The sequence below is a fragment of the Protopterus annectens genome, chromosome 9.part0 (genome assembly GCF_019279795.1).
Source record: "Protopterus annectens isolate FY-2018-M chromosome 9.part0, PAN1.0, whole genome shotgun sequence".
Classification (NCBI taxonomy): Eukaryota; Metazoa; Chordata; order Ceratodontiformes; family Protopteridae; genus Protopterus; species Protopterus annectens.
In genome coordinates this window covers 1,137,068,845-1,137,087,727 of record NC_056743.1, presented here as the reverse complement: position 1 = coordinate 1,137,087,727, position 18,883 = coordinate 1,137,068,845, and the positions used below count along the sequence as shown (strand labels likewise).

The 18,883-nt window shown below is 42.2% G+C and overlaps 1 protein-coding gene across 1 annotated transcript in view; it reads left to right on the top strand.

Annotated features, from left to right (window-relative positions):
* Positions 1-18,883, top strand: part of TMEM132A (transmembrane protein 132A) — a 520,664-nt gene that overhangs the window by 236,809 nt on the left and 264,972 nt on the right. Inside the window, exon 6 of the mRNA XM_044082204.1 lies at positions 3,286-3,478. Coding sequence (XP_043938139.1) covers positions 3,286-3,478 — 193 coding nt within the window. The remainder of the gene's footprint in view (positions 1-3,285; positions 3,479-18,883) is intronic.

Sequence of the window (18,883 nt, the reverse complement as noted above, 5' to 3'; positions counted from 1 at the left end):
ACTTTAGCTACATGGGTGTCGAATGACAGACTACTATCAACCTGGGTCCCCAGGTCCCTGATAACTTCTTCTGTGCTCAGTGGATTGCCACCTATTTGGTAGCTAGGGGTAACCTTGTTTTTCCCGAAGGGTATGACTATGCATTTGTTGGCATTTAACTTTAGGCCGTGGCTCTGGCACCAGTTATCCGTTTCTGTGAGACCCTTCTGAAGGATATCTGTGTCAGATGTGTTTTCTACTATGGCCCAGTTTGCAGTCATCTGCAAACTTTGTCAGCCATAACCCTCCTGTGTTTGCTTGTACTTGGAAAAGTAGATGCCAAACAAGAGTGGGCCCAGGACTGAGCCCTGTGGGACACCACTTGTGACAGGCTTTGAGTCTGACATGGCGCCAGCAACTCTGACCCTGTGGGTTCTGTCACTCAGCCAGTTTGCGACCCATCTTGTGATGTATGGGTTAACATTTAAGCTGATGAGTTTTTCAATGATACCCGAGTGGGGTATTGTATCGAAGGCCTTAGCCAGATCGAGGTAGGCTGTATGGACTGCCTTTCCCTCATCAATGGCTTTGGTGACTGTTTGAAAAAGTCAACCAAGTTTAAAAGGCATGATCTGCCTTTGACAAAGCCAAACTGGGTTGGATCCAAAGTCTGCAAATTCCCTATGTCTTTATTTATGAGGTCCATTATGATCCTCTCCATGGCTTTGCAGATAAGGCTTGTCAAGCTAATGGGCGGTAATTTCCAGAGTCGGTGGAGGCACCGCCTTTGTGAAGTGGGACCACAGTTGCAGTGCGCCACTCCTGGAGTGCGTATCCAGAGGTAAGACTTTGATTAAACAGCTGTCCTAGCTGTGGGTTTAATTCCTCATTGAGTTCGTGGAGCACACAGCCGGGGACACCATCAGGTCCCATGGATGCTGTGTTTTTGCTTTGGAGAGAGCAGTTCTCACTTGGGCGCTGGAGATGTTTGGGGGCTGCAATCGTTTGGTATAGATATCTCTCCTTTTGGGGAGGGGGAAGTTTGCACTGAACCTGTCAGCCAGTATGTTGGCAATGTCTGTAGGATCAGTAATCTTCACATCATTTTGAACTAGTTCTGAGCATATCTGGGAGTTTCCTCCCAGGTTTCTAACATAGCTAAAGAAGGCCTTATGATTGTCTTTTGAGTCTTTAGCTATTTTTCTCTCGAAATTTGCTTTGGATGATTTTATGAGAGCTCTTAGTTTTTTACTTATAGTGATCAAGGGTGTCTTACCTTTTAAGGATTTTGCTCTATCTTGTAGTAGCTTCCTCCTTTTGTTGTAGAGTTTGTTTATGACTGGGGTCCACCAGACTGGACGCTTGCCTTTGGTAAAAAGAGTCTTTGTTTTGCTTGGGATTGCCTTATCCATGCAGTCCTGCAGGTGCTGGTAGAAGGCATTTGTAAGTGATTCAGCGGCTTGAGTACTGTTTTCCGCCGGCTCAGGGGCCTTAAAGGAGACCACACTAGTCTTTAGAAGTGTGAAGTCGGCTTTTGAGAAGTTCTTTACTGTGGTCTTTTTTATTTCAGGTGGGGGTGGGATGAGGACCTCCAGCGAGATTAGTTTGTGATCTGATCTCACCAGTGAGGGGTATACTTCTGGTGTTGAACATTGTGCTCCCATGTTCGTGATGATGAGATCAAGTATGTTATCTCCTCTTGTGGGGATGGTGACTAGTTGTTCCATGGCATTTGAGTTTATGAATTCCAGGAACTTTTGGGCTAGGGTGTTTGGGCTTGAGTAGTGTTCCCAGTCTATATTAGGGTAATTGAAGTCACCTAGTATGATGGTGTTTGGTGATACATTTATCCCCTCTAGTGTTTTCAGGAAGGCCATGTGAGGTTCCTGAGTTTGTGAGGGTGGCCTGTAACATGCTACAATTTGCAGAGCAGTCTTGCCTATGGTTAATTGCACCTGGATGGTCTCCGATGCATCGTGCGTTGCCACCAGTCTTGAGGTGTGGGTGTCCTTGATGAATATGGATACCCCCCCCTCCTTTCTTGGTATTGTCCGGATTTTGGGGCGGAACGCATGATATGAGGTAAAACCTGATAGCGCTGGGGTGCTCTCAGGAGCCTTGAACCAGGTTTCTGTCACAGCACAGACATCGATGTTCTCCATACTGAGAAGGGCCTCGAGTGCGTGCATTTTGAGATTTAGACTTCTGGCATTGAGCAGCATTACCCTTAGTTTTTTCCTTTTTGTGTTCTAGGGTGGTAGGTTTAGAATTTGAGCCTTGCCTAAAAAGGCACTATGGGGTGGCAAGAGCATTTGCCAATATCCGGAATCCCAGGCGTGACAGGTGCAAGCCATCCCTTGCGAAGCAGCGTGGCTTGTCCAGCATGTCATCCCAGGCAGACAGACACTGGATCCCCTTTGAATGACACCAGTGTTTAAGCCAATTGTTAAAGCTGATCATCTTATCTCTGTATTGTGGCATCATTCTTGGTGAAGGTAGGATACTGCTCAAGGTCAGGGTCATACCTGCCTGGGCTACATAATCAGAGAGCTCCACAATGTCTCTTTTCATGTAGTCCAAGGAGGTACGTCTCAGGTCGTTTACACCAGCGTGGACAATGACTGAGTCATATTTGTACCTGCTGTTGAGAGACCTGAGTGCTTGCGTTATGTGGCGGATTCTAGTGCCCGACAGGCAGCTTACTGTGACCTTCTCCTTACTCAGTCTGGTGAGCGGGACGTCAGTGTGTCTGACTATGGAGTCACCAATGACTAGTGTGTCTGGCATTGTGTTTGGCCTTAAGGGCTGTGACTGTTTGACACTCTGACTGTGAGGTCTATGTGTTGCAGGTGTTGTGTTCTGAGGTGGTGGTTGTTTGGGTGTCTGCTTTGGTGGCCTCTGCTGTTTTGGTAGATTTTTGATCAGAGCCTCCGAGGAATGGATTAGAGACTTTGGCATTTGAAGTCATGTACTACATCCCAAAAGGTCATTAAATTTGAACTTTTGTAGGACCACTGTAACAAAACAGATGAATTAGGGATTTTACCAGGGACCATTATATGAAACAGGGATGACACAAGGTTTCCTTATTTTGCTATATGAACACATAGTGAAACCCCTGATTCGGACTTATTTTACTTCTGGAGACCATAGTGAACTGATTGATTTAATGTTTTTTGAATTTCTAGATTTTTGCTTTACACTGATTTAATTTCTGATGGGAGCCCTATAGAAATCTGTGGTTTTGTGATTGTTTTATTGCAGTTGTTCTAGTGAACACCTCTGATTTTCTCTCTCTTGCTGTAGGGGCACTGGAGATTTTTATGAATTGCTGAAGCTGGAATTTGAAACTGAGAATATTACAAGGGCAGCAGTGACACGACGAATCTCTTGGCAAGTAGAGTACCCTGGCCGTGACCCCCTGCTGGACACTGACAAAGTCATTTCAGAGATTGTGACAGTGCAGAATGACATTCTTAACATTTTTCCTCTTGCCATGGTAAGAAATTAATTTAATCCTTTGGATTAGAATGGCAGCAAGGATGCATCATTTCAAGTGTTTTCTTTTTCAACCATCCAGTAATATTTAATGTATTCTTTTCTTTCCTGTTGGAGGCTTCTCACATCTGTTGAATGTTCCTGAATGGTTTCATATTTTTGATATTTTGTAGAATTCATAAACTGTACTACTTAAGATTCTGCAACTTTTCAGGAAATGCTTCTGGATTTTCTTCCTCTGTTTTCCCCACACAATGTCCATCTAATACCAAACTCTGCAAGATATTTTACAGTGACTGACATTGGGATGGTCAGCACATTTATAGTCAATAGCTGTTTGTCTGACAAGTGTGCTGTTGGTTTCCTGGGCATTCCCATGAGTAGTGGGGAACCATGTATGCTTGAGTTTTTTTCATTTAGTGACACCAACCCTACTAGACTCCATATGACCAGGTAAGTAGTGATTGAGAAGTTAAGAATATTTCCATGTGCAGTATCAGAAACCCATTCATTGCAAGTGTCTGGTCATTCATAATGACTGTGCAAGCTGCAGACTTTCTGGGTTACAGTGACCACATTTGGGTGGTGTTCACCCTGTGAGATGATTATGTTTAGTACTAAGATCTGGTATGTGGGAGGTAAAGACCTTGGCTGAAAGAGTTGTGTCTGTGGCATAGTGGTTTTGGCCTTGGCTATGCCCATGATAACCAGTGTTCAAATCTCTGGAGGAGTTGGCTGGGGATTAATGGTGTTGGTTGGCTCATGCCATCTCAGACACAGGTGGGGGAGGTGTTGATGGATTCCTGCCACAACTCCACCTGGAGAAAGGCCAGGTACTGCAGCTGTTCAAACTGGAGTATCAAGCTGGAAATTTAAAGGGGTGTGTCCTTCCACTGAACCTCACCTTGTACCCATTGCGTTTCAAGCATCACAACTCACTTTATTGGTAGTGTTAGACGCACAGAATGGAAAATGCACAAACTCTTCTTATCTTTTACTAGATCATGGCTGCAGACTTTGCCTTCCTTTCCCACTGCCTTTGAAAGTAAGGGTCTGAATGAATGATTTAGCTTGTAAAGGGTGGGGAGGAGAAAGAACATGTCCATATGAAAAATGTTTTGAATTGTCCTGGTGGTGAACAGTTGACCATATACATATATTTCCCTACCATGATGGTATCTTTCAGGCATGTCTTCATCTCATGTTTAACTGCACTACATTTTGCTCAGAAGTTATTAAAGGATATTTTGCACCTAATGGATATTAAATGTTATTGAGCAGCACTTGAGACACTTAATTCAGTTGCCTGAGACTTTTCACTTTTTTTTTCTGTGCTTTTGATCGCTACAGTATCTTTGCCATTCTCAAGTTCATATATTTGTTCCTTTGTTTATTTGCTTGTGCAAGGAATGTAAGCATGACCCATTGTCAACTTGACCTTCTGTCTTCCAAGTAGAAAGACTCATAGCTCTGTGACTGTTGGGATTTGTTTTGCTTGACTCAGGGGCAATCATTAGTGACCGGGTTATCATACTTTATTCAGAAAGTTGTACCCTTCCACTTCCTGTGTCTGTGATTTGTCTCAGCATTGAGCATTTGTAAATTTCCACTGCTGATGTAACTCCTAGACCAGTAGTCACCAGCAAGCTAATGGATTGCCCCCACGTCAAAGCCTTCAGGTTGGCCCAAGTTTACTGCCTTTTCTGATACTTCATATGTTTACTGTATTTCAGGCAAAATAATATGTGATGTGGTTTGCTGCAGAGTTGCACCTAGAATGAATAGCAGAAAAAAATGAAATAGAAATGTTTTAAATCCAGGTGGCATAATATGAGGCATTTCCACCTTTCTTTTTTTATCTTCTTTTTTCACTTTGTTAGCTGACAACTAGCAGCTTTCCCCATTTCTGGAGACTGTGAGGGGACTATATCCAGATGGTCATCCAGGATAATTGCTTATCCTAACTTTCATTTCTCCTGCAGCAGCCAGGTTGAGTGTCTTTCCCACAGGGCAGATATAGTGACACGTATGTGCTTCTTCAGATATGCCCAAACCCATCTACAACTTGTGAGCATGCTTTTTGTTTGGCAGTCATCCCAAGTCTTTCATGCTGCCTTCTCCCAGCAAAGAGCCCTAAGCACTGTAAAACTCATAAGGCAGATAACCCCCAGGTTTTTTTCTCCAGAAAAAAAGATGGTTGATGTGATGCCTAAGATTGTTTAGAGGTAGCAAACCCATATGACTCTCTTTCTAAATTTCATTATGCTAGGATTGCTGATGCCATGGTTAGGGCCTAGCAATTGCTGTTTTCTACCCCTTTCACATATCTCCTTGTGGTGGTATTGGGGCTGGTTCACTAACCCCCCCCCCCCTGCTATGAATAGTCCCTTCAAATTATTCTTGCTAGCTCCATGAATTTAGCATCAGTCATGAGGCTTCCAGCATCAATCCCTAGTCATTTATGTCAATGCAGAAGGTAATTTTAACAAAACGGTCTTCAGTTTGTATCTTTGCATCATATACCTCGATTTAGACTGCCCTACCATTGCATTTGTCATCAGTGTCGATGGCTCTATAGCTGTTAAGATTTTTTTGTCTTGGAGACTCTGAATCTCTGCATCAGCGCTGCAGTTGATGTTTACCTTCTAGATGCCAACCCTGATGTTCTTTGTGTTTCACTGTTGCAGTCATTACATTTGGGTTATCTACTTGCAGGTAGCCCTCAGTCAGCCTGATTAACAAAGTCTTGGGTCCTGTGTTGGTTGCTGTCCCTTCTTCCATGACGTCAGGTCGTCAGGACTATAAAACCTGCAGCCAACGCCATTACATCAGTCTTTCTTGCCGTGAGGTGCCCAAAGCAGAAGCAGTTCACAAGTGCCGGTCGGCCGACTCCTGAAATTTTCGTTTTCGAGTTTCAGAACCGAAGTCTTCAACTAAAGCTAAGTACCCCATTGAGGAAACTTTTTTTCTTGCTCCTTACCGATGTCAGTAAAAGTTAATAACTGCATCACTTGTGGAAAGCAAATACCTCATAAAGATTTTCATTCGTACTGTATTCCTTGCCTAGGCCCTGACCACGACGTACCTCGCTGTCAGTTTTGTGCTTTAGTTAATCAGCACGCTATCCGTCGTCGGTATATTTTCGTTTCTAAATATTTCGGTTCTAGGTTTAATTATCCAGAAATGTCGTCAGTTAGCCATCCGACTACCGGGATTCCGAAAAAACGCAAAGATAAAGACAGAGACAGGGCGCCGAGGTCCAAAACTGCAGACAACACTTCTCCTAAGCCAGTTGCCAGTTCGCCGATACTCAGTGAGGGGCTTTCGCAGCCCCTGATAACCCGCTACTTCTGATTCGCAGGCCTCTACTGAGACCCATTCAGAGTCTGGTATGCCGTGAGATGCTTCAACTATGGAACCCGCGGATGTCTCTACCTTGGATGGTTCCGGAGCTGCTGTGCAGGTACCGGCCTCTGAGGGTTTTCAGGCCTACGGACTTGCATATTAAACTGATGCCTCCTTCTTCACTTAGGCCTAAATCTCGAACCATGCCTAAAAAACTGACGCCTAGGCCACATGCTCAGGCCTCTATGCCTAAAAAACAAATGATAAGAATGGCTGAAGATTTAATAACTCTAATCAGGGGTAGCCAACCCCCACCCCCTTTCTAAGAGGCCTAGGACTGAAGTTGTTTATGAATCTTCTGACCAGGATTCTGTTTTTTCTGATTCTTCTGATTCTTCTGATGATCTGGATTTGCCCTTATCTACTTATGAGGATTCTGATGCAGAGGACTCCATTCCCTCTGCTTCCCCTCCAGAGGATTTTTCTTTTGGGGAAACCTTGCATACTCTAAGGGAGCATTTCCACTGGGAAAGGCAGGATTTTTCTGATTCAGAAAAGAGGCTTAGGGATTTCTTACTCCTACCTCAGCATAGTCCTTTAGCTATTCCTCCTGTACTAGACATTGTTGATGATGCTTTTTCGGAATCTAGTTTGGCCCCTGATTCCTTGCCTCCCGCTCCCAGAAAACCTGACAAATATTACAGGGTCCCTGAGTCACACAAGTTCCTTTTTTAAAAATCCTATTGCGGAGCCAGAGACAGGGGCCCAAGGGCATTAAGGCTTCTACTGTTCAAAATCCTACCCCTTTTAATAGAGACTCCAGGGCGCTAGGTAGATGGGGTAAGAAGGTTTACACTTCTGCAGCCTTGGCTATTAGGGCTTTAAACTGCCAGTTTCATATGTTAAAGTATCAGCAACATGTTATTGAATTGCTTAAACAGAAAATGATGTTGATTCCTGACTGTGTGGAAAATAAAGAATTACAGGATTTAATGCATTCTGCTGAACAAGTTGGAAAACATACTTTGCAATGTGGTTTTGATTCATTAGTGGCCTCTTGCAGGGCTGCTGTCACTAGGTCTGTGCTCAGAAAGCATGCCTGGCTAAAGGAGCAATCCTTGCCTGATCATGTTAAAGCTAAATTGTTGGATGCTCCCTTAAATCAGGACCGCCTGTTTGGCAACAAGGCTGAGGAAGTTCTCAAAAAGATGGAAGATAAAGCTAAATCTATGCAAACTGTTAAAGATTTATTACATGTTCAGCCTCCTAGATTTAGTAGGCACTGGCCCTCTAAGAATTGGCCCTTTCCAGCCCCCTCCAGGTCTTCTCAAGCCAAATCCAGACACAGCAAAAGCCCCAGGTTTCAGTCCCAGGGGACACACAGGACTAAGCAGTGGGGGGTCTCCACTTCCAAATGTGGGAGTAATAAGACTTCCCCCATGGTAAACTGTCTCAATGACTTCCATTTAAAATTTTCAAGCACTTATCAACTGACTGCCCCTTTGGGGGGAAAGATTACTCTTCATGCAGAGAACTGGGAACTCATTACCCAGGACAAATGGGTTTTAAATATAGTGTCCCAGGGATACAGATTTCACTTCCATATGTTGCCAACACCAACCGGGTGGCCGGACCTACTCCTGAATCAGTGGGCAGAGGCCCAAAAACAAGTACTTTCTCTCTTAAGCATGGGGGGCTATTCAACTGGTACCAGAAGAGGAAAAGGGACAAGGTTTCTACTCAAGAATTTTCCTGGTACCCAGAAAAGAAAATTCATGGCATCCTATCCTGGACCTGTCTACTCTAAACACCTTTTTGGAAATTCCAAAATTCAAGATGCTGACTCTTCACCAATTACTTCCTATGCTAGGCAAAGATGCCTGGTTGGCAACACCAGATTTAAAAGAAGCATACCTGCACATCCCAATCAGGGAAACTTGCAGAAGATACCTACGCTTCAAAGCAGGCTACACGTACCATCAGTTCTCGGCACTGCCCTTTGGCTTATCTACTGAGCCCAAGGTATTCACAAAGTGCCTAGCTCCAGTTATTGCATTTTGCAGGCAAAGAAGTATTCAAATATACCCATACTTGGATGATTGTCTAATTCAGGCAGAAAGCCAGGACATACTTTTGAATCATCTGGCCTTTGTACAATGGGTTCTAACTTCTGGGGTATGCCATAAATGAAAAGAAGTCACACCTGGTACCCTGTCAACAAATTATATTCCTGGGCGCAAGCTTGAATACAACTTCCCAGATGGCTTACCTCGCGCCAGAGAAACAAATTCATGTGACAACCTACTTCAAACAAGTGGCCAGAAAAAACCTGCTTATCTGCAAGACAAATACTGCAAGTCTTGGGGTTCATGGCCTCCTGCATTCTTCTAATTCCATATGCAAGACTGCATATGAGGAAACTACAGTGGTGTCTAAAAAGCCTATGGTGTCAACGTTCTCAGGATCTAGAAGCAATGGTTCCTATCATACCTTCCCTACGCTTAGAATTCCTTTGGTGGGCAGAGGCCTGCCACCAAAACAAGGGACTACCTTTTCCACCACCCCCTGCCACCCAAACCCTAACAACAGACGCATCAGACTATGCATGGGGGGCTCACCTGGCAGGGAAGTGCATTCAGGGCAAATGGAACCCAAGTCAAATGCACCTGCATATCAATCAAAAAGAAATGTTAGCTGTACAGAATGCTCTGACAGCCTTCAAGGACCACATTCTTCCAGGACTACTTATGGTAAAGACGGACAACACCACTGTTATGTGGTACATAAACAAGCAGGGGGGACACATTCTTCACCTCTCTGCAGACTAGCCATGGCATTGTGGAACACAGCCTTGAGCTACCAAGTGCACCTACAAGCTCAATTCCTGCCAGGAAAATTAAGTACACTGGCAGACGGACTAAGCAGAAACCTCATGAACCCACACGAGTGGAAACTGGAGCCAAGGATTTTCAACATGTTGACAAACAAATGGGGTAGCCCAGATATAGACCTGTTTGACTCTCTCCAGAACTACCAGTTGGACAAATTTTGCACAAGGACTCCCTACAAGCAAGCCTGGAAAGTGGATGCTCTGTCCTTCAACTGGAAAAACCTATCAGTCTATGCCTTCCCCCCTCTGCTTATGCTTTCCAAAGTACTACTAAAAATCAAACTGGACAAACCAAGGATGATTTTGATTGCTCCAGACTGGCCACACCAGCACTGGTACCCCCTCCTGTGCAGTGTGTCACGGTTATCCCCATGGCACCTGCCTCAGACTTCTTCCCTGTTGTCTCCGCAGGAGAACCAGATTCTGCACCCTCAGCTTCTAACACTGAACCTTGCAGCCTGGCTAATTACATAATCTCTCCTCTACCATCATCCCTCAGTAAACCTGTGATGTATATCATTTTAGAGGCAAGGAGGCCTAGTACTAAAATCTTGTGCTGAAAAATGGAAAAGATTCTGTGCCTGGAAACAATCTCAAGGGATGAGCACAGAAGCGCCCAATTTACCTCAGATTTTACAATACTTAACTGAGATGCTTCACAAGGGCCTGTCTTTTTCCTCCATTAAAATCCACGCAGCCATTTCAGCTCGTTATAGCACAGAACCTCCCCTCTTCTTTCATCCACTGCTCAAGTAGTTCCTCAGAGGGGCCAAAAATTTGAGACCACCCAGGAGAGCTCCAACCCCAGCCTGGGACCTTAACTTTGTTTTGGATAAACTCACTCTACCTCCTTTCGAGCCAGCTGTTACTGCAGACTTAAAATTTCTTTATTGGAAAACAGCTTTCCTTTTAGCAATCACTTCAGCTAGAAGGGTATCTGAATTGCAGGCCCTTATGACAGTGGAGCCTTTCATCATCTTTCATGTGGACAGGGTGTCCCTCAGAACCAATCCATCCTTCATGCCCAAGGTGGTATCCAGTATGGCTCTTAATCAGTCTATTTATTTGCAAACCTTTTTTCCCAATCCACAGAACAAAGGGGAATGGATACTGCATTCCTTAGATGTGCACAGACAACTTAGATTCTACTTGGACAGGACTAAACCTCAAAGGAAATCTGAACAACTGCTGGTGGCATTTGCTGCAGGGGCAGAGGGGAAGGCTATTTCAAAGAAAACCATTTCTAAATGGATAGGCCATTGCATTCATTTCTGCTATAAGCACCATGGAAAACCTATCCCCCAGGGGATCAGACCTCACTCCACCAGGGCTGCATCTACCTCTACAGCCTTTCTCAGAGGCGTCCCTACCGGGGACATCCTAGAAGCTACCTGGAGTTCTGTGCATACTTTCACCAAGCATTATCATTTGCCAATTTTCTCTAAATCCAGAGCTGGCTTTGCCACTGCAATCTTGCAGGGCCGTATAGCTGGTCCTAATGCTATCTAAATTCCTCCTCCCAACCATAGCTTTGGGAATCTACCCAAATGTAATGACTGCAACAGTGAAACATGAACATAGTACAGTTGTGTACACGTACCATAAATGTAGATTTTGAGTGTATTCACTGTTGCAGTCCTGGTTACCCTCCCTCCAGCCCTCTAACTTCGTTTGGCTGTACCTCTACTTTCCTTTACTATGCTTAAAAGCCTTTTTGGTGTATTTGCTTTTTTGTTGGAGGTATATCATTGTACTTTTATGTTTAATTGTTCCCCATTAGGGGGGCACCTGACATCTGGGGCAAGAAAACTGATGTAATGGCGTCGGCAGCATGTTTTATACCCTTGACGACCTGACGTCATGGAAGAAGGGACAGCAACTAATGCAGGACCCAAGACTCTGTTAATCAGGCGGACTGGGGGCTACCTGCAAGCAGATAACTCAAATGTAATGACTGCAACAGTGAATGCACTCGAACATCTACATTTATGGTAAGTGTACACAACTGTACTTTCTACCTAGTGCCACTGTTCAAAACACTGTCGTGCTTGACACTCAGCCTGCTGGTGATGCCCGTTATGACAAACAGCACGTGAGCTGCCTTGCATTAGAATCCCCCTACTCCCAACCGCCACTGTCTGTTCTGCCGTGCTGACACCTTAGTAGTCAACAAAGCAATCCTTTTTTGAGCCTGTGGCTGTCCCAGCTTTGGTACAGTAGTATCCATGGACTCAGGCCATTTGCCACTGTAACAACATCTTAATGTTTTTCCATTACATCTTCAGATGCATCACCTTTGAAGGTTGCAAAGAAGTCATGTAAAAGAAAACAGGCTTACTTTCCCCACTCACTGTCCTGTGTCAAAAGTTCATGCCAAAGATGACAGACTCCCCATCTGTCCATCGTAGTTTTCTTACTGATTGTGTTGCAGAGGAGTGGATACTCGATGGACATGTTCTCCTCTCTACAGAGAAAATCTGAAAAGGCCTTTTAGTTCACTCAGCTGTCATGTTGAGTGGGCCCTCATTTGACCGACATATAGATTTGGTCATCAGTGCATTGTGGGAAAGCCACAGTGCAATGGCTTCTGCCCCAAGGAGAGACAAAAAATTATCTGGTTGTCTTAATATTGGAATATTTGGTCTGAGTTTCAAAAAAAGGGACTAGTTTGAAAGCAGCAACTTTTTAAGGAGGTTTAAGGTCCTTGTTGCTGTGTAGTTCACCCCTTGGTAAAGAATCTAGGCCTGTGGACGGTCTAGGGAAGTATGTTTATGCATTCTATGCATTTTTACTGGGGGGCCATAAGCTATTCCTCATGACTGATTTCAAGTAAGACTTCTTGATGAAATGCACCAGTCACTGGAGCAGTAGCCTGATGGACCAAAAAAAGACTTCTTTCCTATTTGACAACTGCTATGTCTAATGAGCGTTTTATAACTGCTGAACATTTATCCTTACAAGTAAGATCTTTCATTGTGATGCATTGGAATACCTGGTTCAGGCTCACAGGTTTCGATGATTACACACAGGCAACCTTTATGAATTTCCATTTTAAGACCTCTACTTGTTTTGCCCCGAAGTTGTGGCACGTTTGGAAAACATGGAAAAAGAGGATAAAGCCCTATCTGCTGTTGGGGTGCAGCTCTAACTTCCTCATTGTCCACTTCTTATGGATACAAAGAAACCTGGATCAGATGTGGTTTTTACATAGGATTTCTTCCAGACTGTTAATTTTTCTGCTGCAGTCTAATTGTCAGTGTCAGCAGCTTAACAGGTAAAACACTCGTGTTTAATACTTGGAAGAGCAAAAGATTGTGGGTTCTAGTCCCACAACAGCATCTTACATTAATTTTCAAATGCAGTCACTGCAGTGCAGCATAAGATGATGCTGCGTTTCAGTGTGTGCTGCTCTTCAGGTGAGGCATTAAACTGAGATTAAATCTACCTACGTTGGTGATGAGTCAGGTGGCTGTAAAAGATACCACGACACTTACTGAAGAGAGTAGTGGAATTCTTGAAATGCGATGGCCAGATTCCCCTTAGTATGAATACCACCTTCATTCTCTCTTGAAAATAGGCAGTAGGTCTGCTGGAACTAATCCAGTCAACAAAACATAAGTAAATATATATAATTTCGAAGGCAAAATTCAGAAAAGTTATCCATTCATAAGGCAAGGTCCCGAACAGCAACAGAGAGGCTACTGTTTACTTTTCTAATGGTCAGCAGCTGCATTCCTGAGACCTTGCCTGAGTATCCCAGTCTAGAAACAGTTGGGGGCTATCTGTCTCTCCACCTTGCTACATGGTTGTCAGATGCAAGTGACAGATAGATATACAGTCTGTTTTCACAACCCCAAAGTCCAGTCAGTAGTGTTGCCTAACATATCACCCTGTCAGAAGCCAGCAGAAAGAAGTGAGGTCAACAGTCTTCTAATAAAAGATGCACAAGAAGTTCCCCAATGTTCAGAAGGGGTCAGGATATTGGTTATTATTTTTTATTGCCAAAAAAACTCAAAGGACCTCCGTCCCATTCCGGAGTTAAGCAGCATAAACAGCTTTATCCCCAAGCAGAATTTTAAGGGTTGCATTTCATAGGTTCATTGGTAGGGTACTAGGCTATTGGCCCTAGGGCCTATATAAGCCTAGCCAAAAAGGTTCCATGGCTTTCGCCACCCAAGAAAATTATATTTTCTTATGCCCCTGTCAAGCAGTGATCCCCGGGGTTAATTTTCTATTTCCCATCCAGTTGTCAAGATTTTTCTTAGAGGCCCAATGAGGAGCTTTGCTTGACATGAATGAGTAGTTTGTTCCAGAGTATGGGAAGTCTCTGGGACAGGAATTTATCCCTCCAGCGTCTTTTTATTGTGGTGACAAGGTTTAGGTCTCTGAAGCGTGTGGTTCAGAGAGATTGGGACTTCTTTAAGTGTAGCATGTCCAACAGCTCTGGGTTTGACATAGCTTTGTATGTTAGGCAGAGATCGCCTCTGATTAGGCGATATGCGACGGAATAGTGTTGTTTTTTTGAGACAGTCTGCATATGGCATCTGTCTGAGGCCGGTGATCTTCTTAGTGAGGTATTTCTGTGGCCTTTCCAATTGTTGTAGGTGTCTTGTGAGATGCATGCCAAACAGGGCATTGTACTGTAATGGGTCTGATGAGGGATGAGTAGAGAGGAACAATGACCTCCTTTTTTTCTAGAGGAGAACCCTTTTGTGATGAGGTGTGCCTTGTGCTGTACATTATTCCATGTTTATCTGATTTGGACTGCAAGTGCTCTTTGGACCTCTGCGATCCTTAATATCCACATCAAGCTAGCCAAAGAGGCCAAAATGTGTCTTCACTTCCAGTTAGGAGTCCATCGCTATCAATTCAGAATCCTTTCGTCTGAGCTTAACATAACATTTTGTGCATATTGAAGAAGCCAGTCAGCAGTTGCAGGTCGTCAGAATTTTCCTATACCCGAATGATTCTCTTAGATATTCCTTCCATTCCACATCTGATTTCAACTCTGGGGGTAGTTACTCAGATTGTACCAGTATTTGGAGTACAATAGTGACCTTTGGAAGGTCCCAGTTGGAAAACCTACCAGCTGCAGCCTGGACATCCCGAAATGCAGAGCCTGTGTTCCTTGGGAAGGGATTCGGCCAATCAAGCCCCTGCATAATATGGTCTTGCATTTCATAAACTCTCGATCATCCTCTGCTCATCTCGGACTCAGACTCCAGGGCATAATGTCAGCAACAGTTTCCATTGTGACATTTGCCAAGCACCATATGAAGGTTTTGCAGTGGACACTAGGAGGTGATTGATCATAGTTATCAGGTTTAGTGTTCTTTCAAGTTGAGATTTCAAGAGCTTGTGAAAGATAATTGTTATGGTTGATGCATGCATGCAGTCTTGTCCAGGGCAATCCATTCCAGATTCTCATTCTACAGCTGGCAGTCATCATAGATGTTTATGCCCTAGGGTTGGGGGGTTTATGAAGGGGGAAACTCTTTTGAAGTGTATGGACCCTTTGTAAGGTACAGTCTTCACATGATGTGTTTTAGAGATTAGGACTGTTCTTTTTACCCTGTTAAACCTCAGGACTTCCTGCACCAGGGTGTAATAGCCATCCACTATAGTAATGTGACAGTAGTGTGATACAGCAACAGGTGAGGGGCAAACACACTCATAACCCCCTCCCCCCAGTGCGTTGTGAAGCGGTGAAGGTTTGGGACTGGGCTTTGTCATAAACCTACTTAATGACATCTAATCATTTTCCAGGAGAAGCCTGCTTGCTTGTGGAAGACAGGCCTATGTGTTAATGCCTCAGAGGTGTTCCCTCAGTCCCTTGGTGCCATATAAGTTTTATCTTCATTGGAGATATCCCTGATTTAGCCTCTTTGCCTTTACAAACAATACCCCTTGCAGCACATTCTTCTCCCTTATGCCTTCAGTGAGGTTACCCCCATGAATGCTGTGATGTCTTCATGTTTCACTGTTGCAGTCATCACCTGTGAGTTATCCCTGCTGTGGTAGCCCTTGGCCAGGCAAATACGAGAGTCAGTGTTTTTGTGCACCAGCTGCTGTTGCTGGTTCTGTGCCCTTTTTAATGCGAGAACCATTCGCCGTAGAGCTCTTTTTGTAGATCGTTATTTTCGTATTCCGTCTTTGAATTCTGATATGGCATCTGTCAGCCAACAATCTGCCAATATTCTGAAAAAAGTAAAGATAGAGACAGGCCGCACAAGGCTAAGCACTATCACTGAGCAAGTTGTCAGTTCTCCAGAATTCAGTGAGGTGCTTTCGCAGCCCCTGATGCCCGACTCACTTTCTACGCAGGCCTCTGCCGAGACCCTATCGGAGTCTGGTATGCAGCAGAAATCTACTTTGTCTTCTGAGCCTTTGGCTGTCGCTGCCTCAGTTGGATCTGGAGCTGCAACGCAGGCACTGGCTTCTGAGGAGACCATTTGCACTACTTATTCCAGACAAAAATCGACGTCTATACAAACCAGTAACCGACCTCACAATACTAACAAATTAGAGTAAAGAAGGCACCTCAGCCGAAGTACTGGTGTATGCTCACACGTTGCTGCCAAAATTAAAAACGAATGATCCCAAGGTCCATAAACGTAACCAAATTTATTCACACATAAAATACAAAGAATAACGTCGACCTAGGTTTCGTTCACAACGAACTTCATCAGAACAACAAACTGAAATAAAAACCTTCTTTAAATAACCAAACCATCACCTCCAAGTGATACCTATTATTCAATTAGTAAACCAAACAATTGCTTAAAGGAACCTTGGAAAATTCAGTTAAATATTGCACTCATTTAAAGTTATACTGATCCTACCCATATGTTTGTATATAAATGCATAAATGTTAACATCTTGTAAAGTAATTGACAGAAAATGATTGTGTAAAAAATGATAATAAATACATATATACATAATGATAATATATTACCCATATGAATTAATGATTATTAATTAATAAGCCATGTATGACAATTGTGATATAATATATAATAATATAATCCATATGCACATAATGAATAATTATTATGTAGCCGGTAGTTAATGAACACATAAAAAGCACATAAAACCCAATGCGCAATAAAATTTGATGTACTATAATACAATGTATTGTATTGGTGGTGAGGTTGTCAGTACGGACATTGCTCATTTAAAGACTGTTTTGCCTTTTAATGAATCTGAACAACAGCGAACAGATTGTGATATGTTTTATAATGATGCTATAGACCAAGTTACTGTTAGTCAGTGTGTAGAGAATGATGATGCATTGAATAATTTATCTATATATTCATATGAAGGAATGTCAGACAATATAGAAAATTATAGATTTAATGAAAGTGATAATACAATAGGAATGTATGATATAGTAGAAAATGTGGGTATGGTTAATGAGGTTATGGAAGGGATGAATCAACAAGCACAGGAAAATGAATGTAGGTTGTTTTTTAAACCCAATATTGTTACTAACACAAAAGGTGATTTTAAGCTTTATAATTATACTAATCAAGTTTTTAATAATGAATGTGTTAATCTATTTTCAAAAGGTTTTAGTTTTGTACCTTGCAGGATGGGTAATCTTGTTAATACAATATTAGATTTGAAATTATTTACTCGGAAATTGAATTTAAAAGTGTTGTATCAGAGTAGCAACTGGGATAATGGACAGATAAGTGCAAGTAAATTATCTAAACCCAGTTTTTACAACCCACCTATGCATGAGAAAGTGGCCTTTTTTGAGAAAGCAACAGAAAATGATTTTAGGGATGTTTTTGCTCAATATGCCATTAATAATAAAAATAAAAATAAAAAATGTTATAAAAGTAATAATTTAACTGCGAAGGAAGAAGGCATTTTAAACAAGATAATCACAACCCCAGGTATTAGAATTATGAAACCCGATAAGGGTAGTGGAATAGTCATTGTTAATTATGAAGATTATGTGTCTTATATTAATGCCATGTTAGAAGGGGTCACATATGAGCAGGTTAGTAGGAATGAGATATTTATAGCATATAACAGAATAGACAATGCGTTATTTGACATGCTGTTCCAAGGAGATAAATGAGGAAGAATGGCAGTTTTTGAAAAATGAATATCCTGTTATTAGTGGCATTTTTGGCATCCCTAAAATACATAAAGGTCTGGATAATCTACAATTCAGACCTATAGTTGATAACAAGGCAAACTAGTAAGACACATTTCATTAGTCAATTTTTAGATTTTCATTTAAAACCAGGTATAGAGTATTTTACTCATATTCTAAAAGATTCTTGGGACCTTTTGAATAAAATTAAGAGTATAGAATTTCAAGATGGGGATTTTTTTGTTACATTGGATGTATGTAACCTTTTTACTGTTATACCCCATGAGAAGGGGTTGGAATGGCTAGAGGAGCAATTATATTATACTAATTTATACGATCAGAATAAAGTTAACGTTTTGGTTAAATTAATGGAAATAGTTCTCAAAAACAATTATATATTTTTTGAGGGAGTACATTATAAACAAAGTAGTAGTAGCTATGGGTGCAGCGTGTGCACCCAATTTTGCTAACTTTGTATTGACTTATTGGGAATTGAATTATGTATTCAACTCAGATTTATTTATTAATAACGTTAAGTTTTATGGTCGTTTTTTAGATGACTTAATTATTATTTGGAAAGGTGAACAAACAGCACTTAATACCTTTTAGAATATATTAATAACTGTGTAGTGTTTTTAAATTTTACATATGTAATCAGTCAGGATAATATTAATTACTTAGATATACAATTAAATTATGATAGAATCAAACACAAGCTTGTATCTAAAATACATAGGAAGTCCACCTTCTCAAATTCATATTTACATTATGATAGTTGGCACCCTCACCATCAGAAAAAGGCCGTGGTCAAAGGCCAAATGGTGAGGGCAGCGAGAATTGTTAGTGAGGAGGTGGACTTCGAACATGAAATAGAATACATTATTTCATTATTTTTAAATAGGGGGTATCCTAGTGATTTTTGTATGACTATTGCAAAAGAAGTGATTGAAAAAAGACATATTGGATTTTATAAGGCTATATTGAGTAGTAACAGTGGGACACTGATTAATAACCACAAGGACAAACAGGTCGATTTGAAGAAATATATAAGTAACAATATTCCT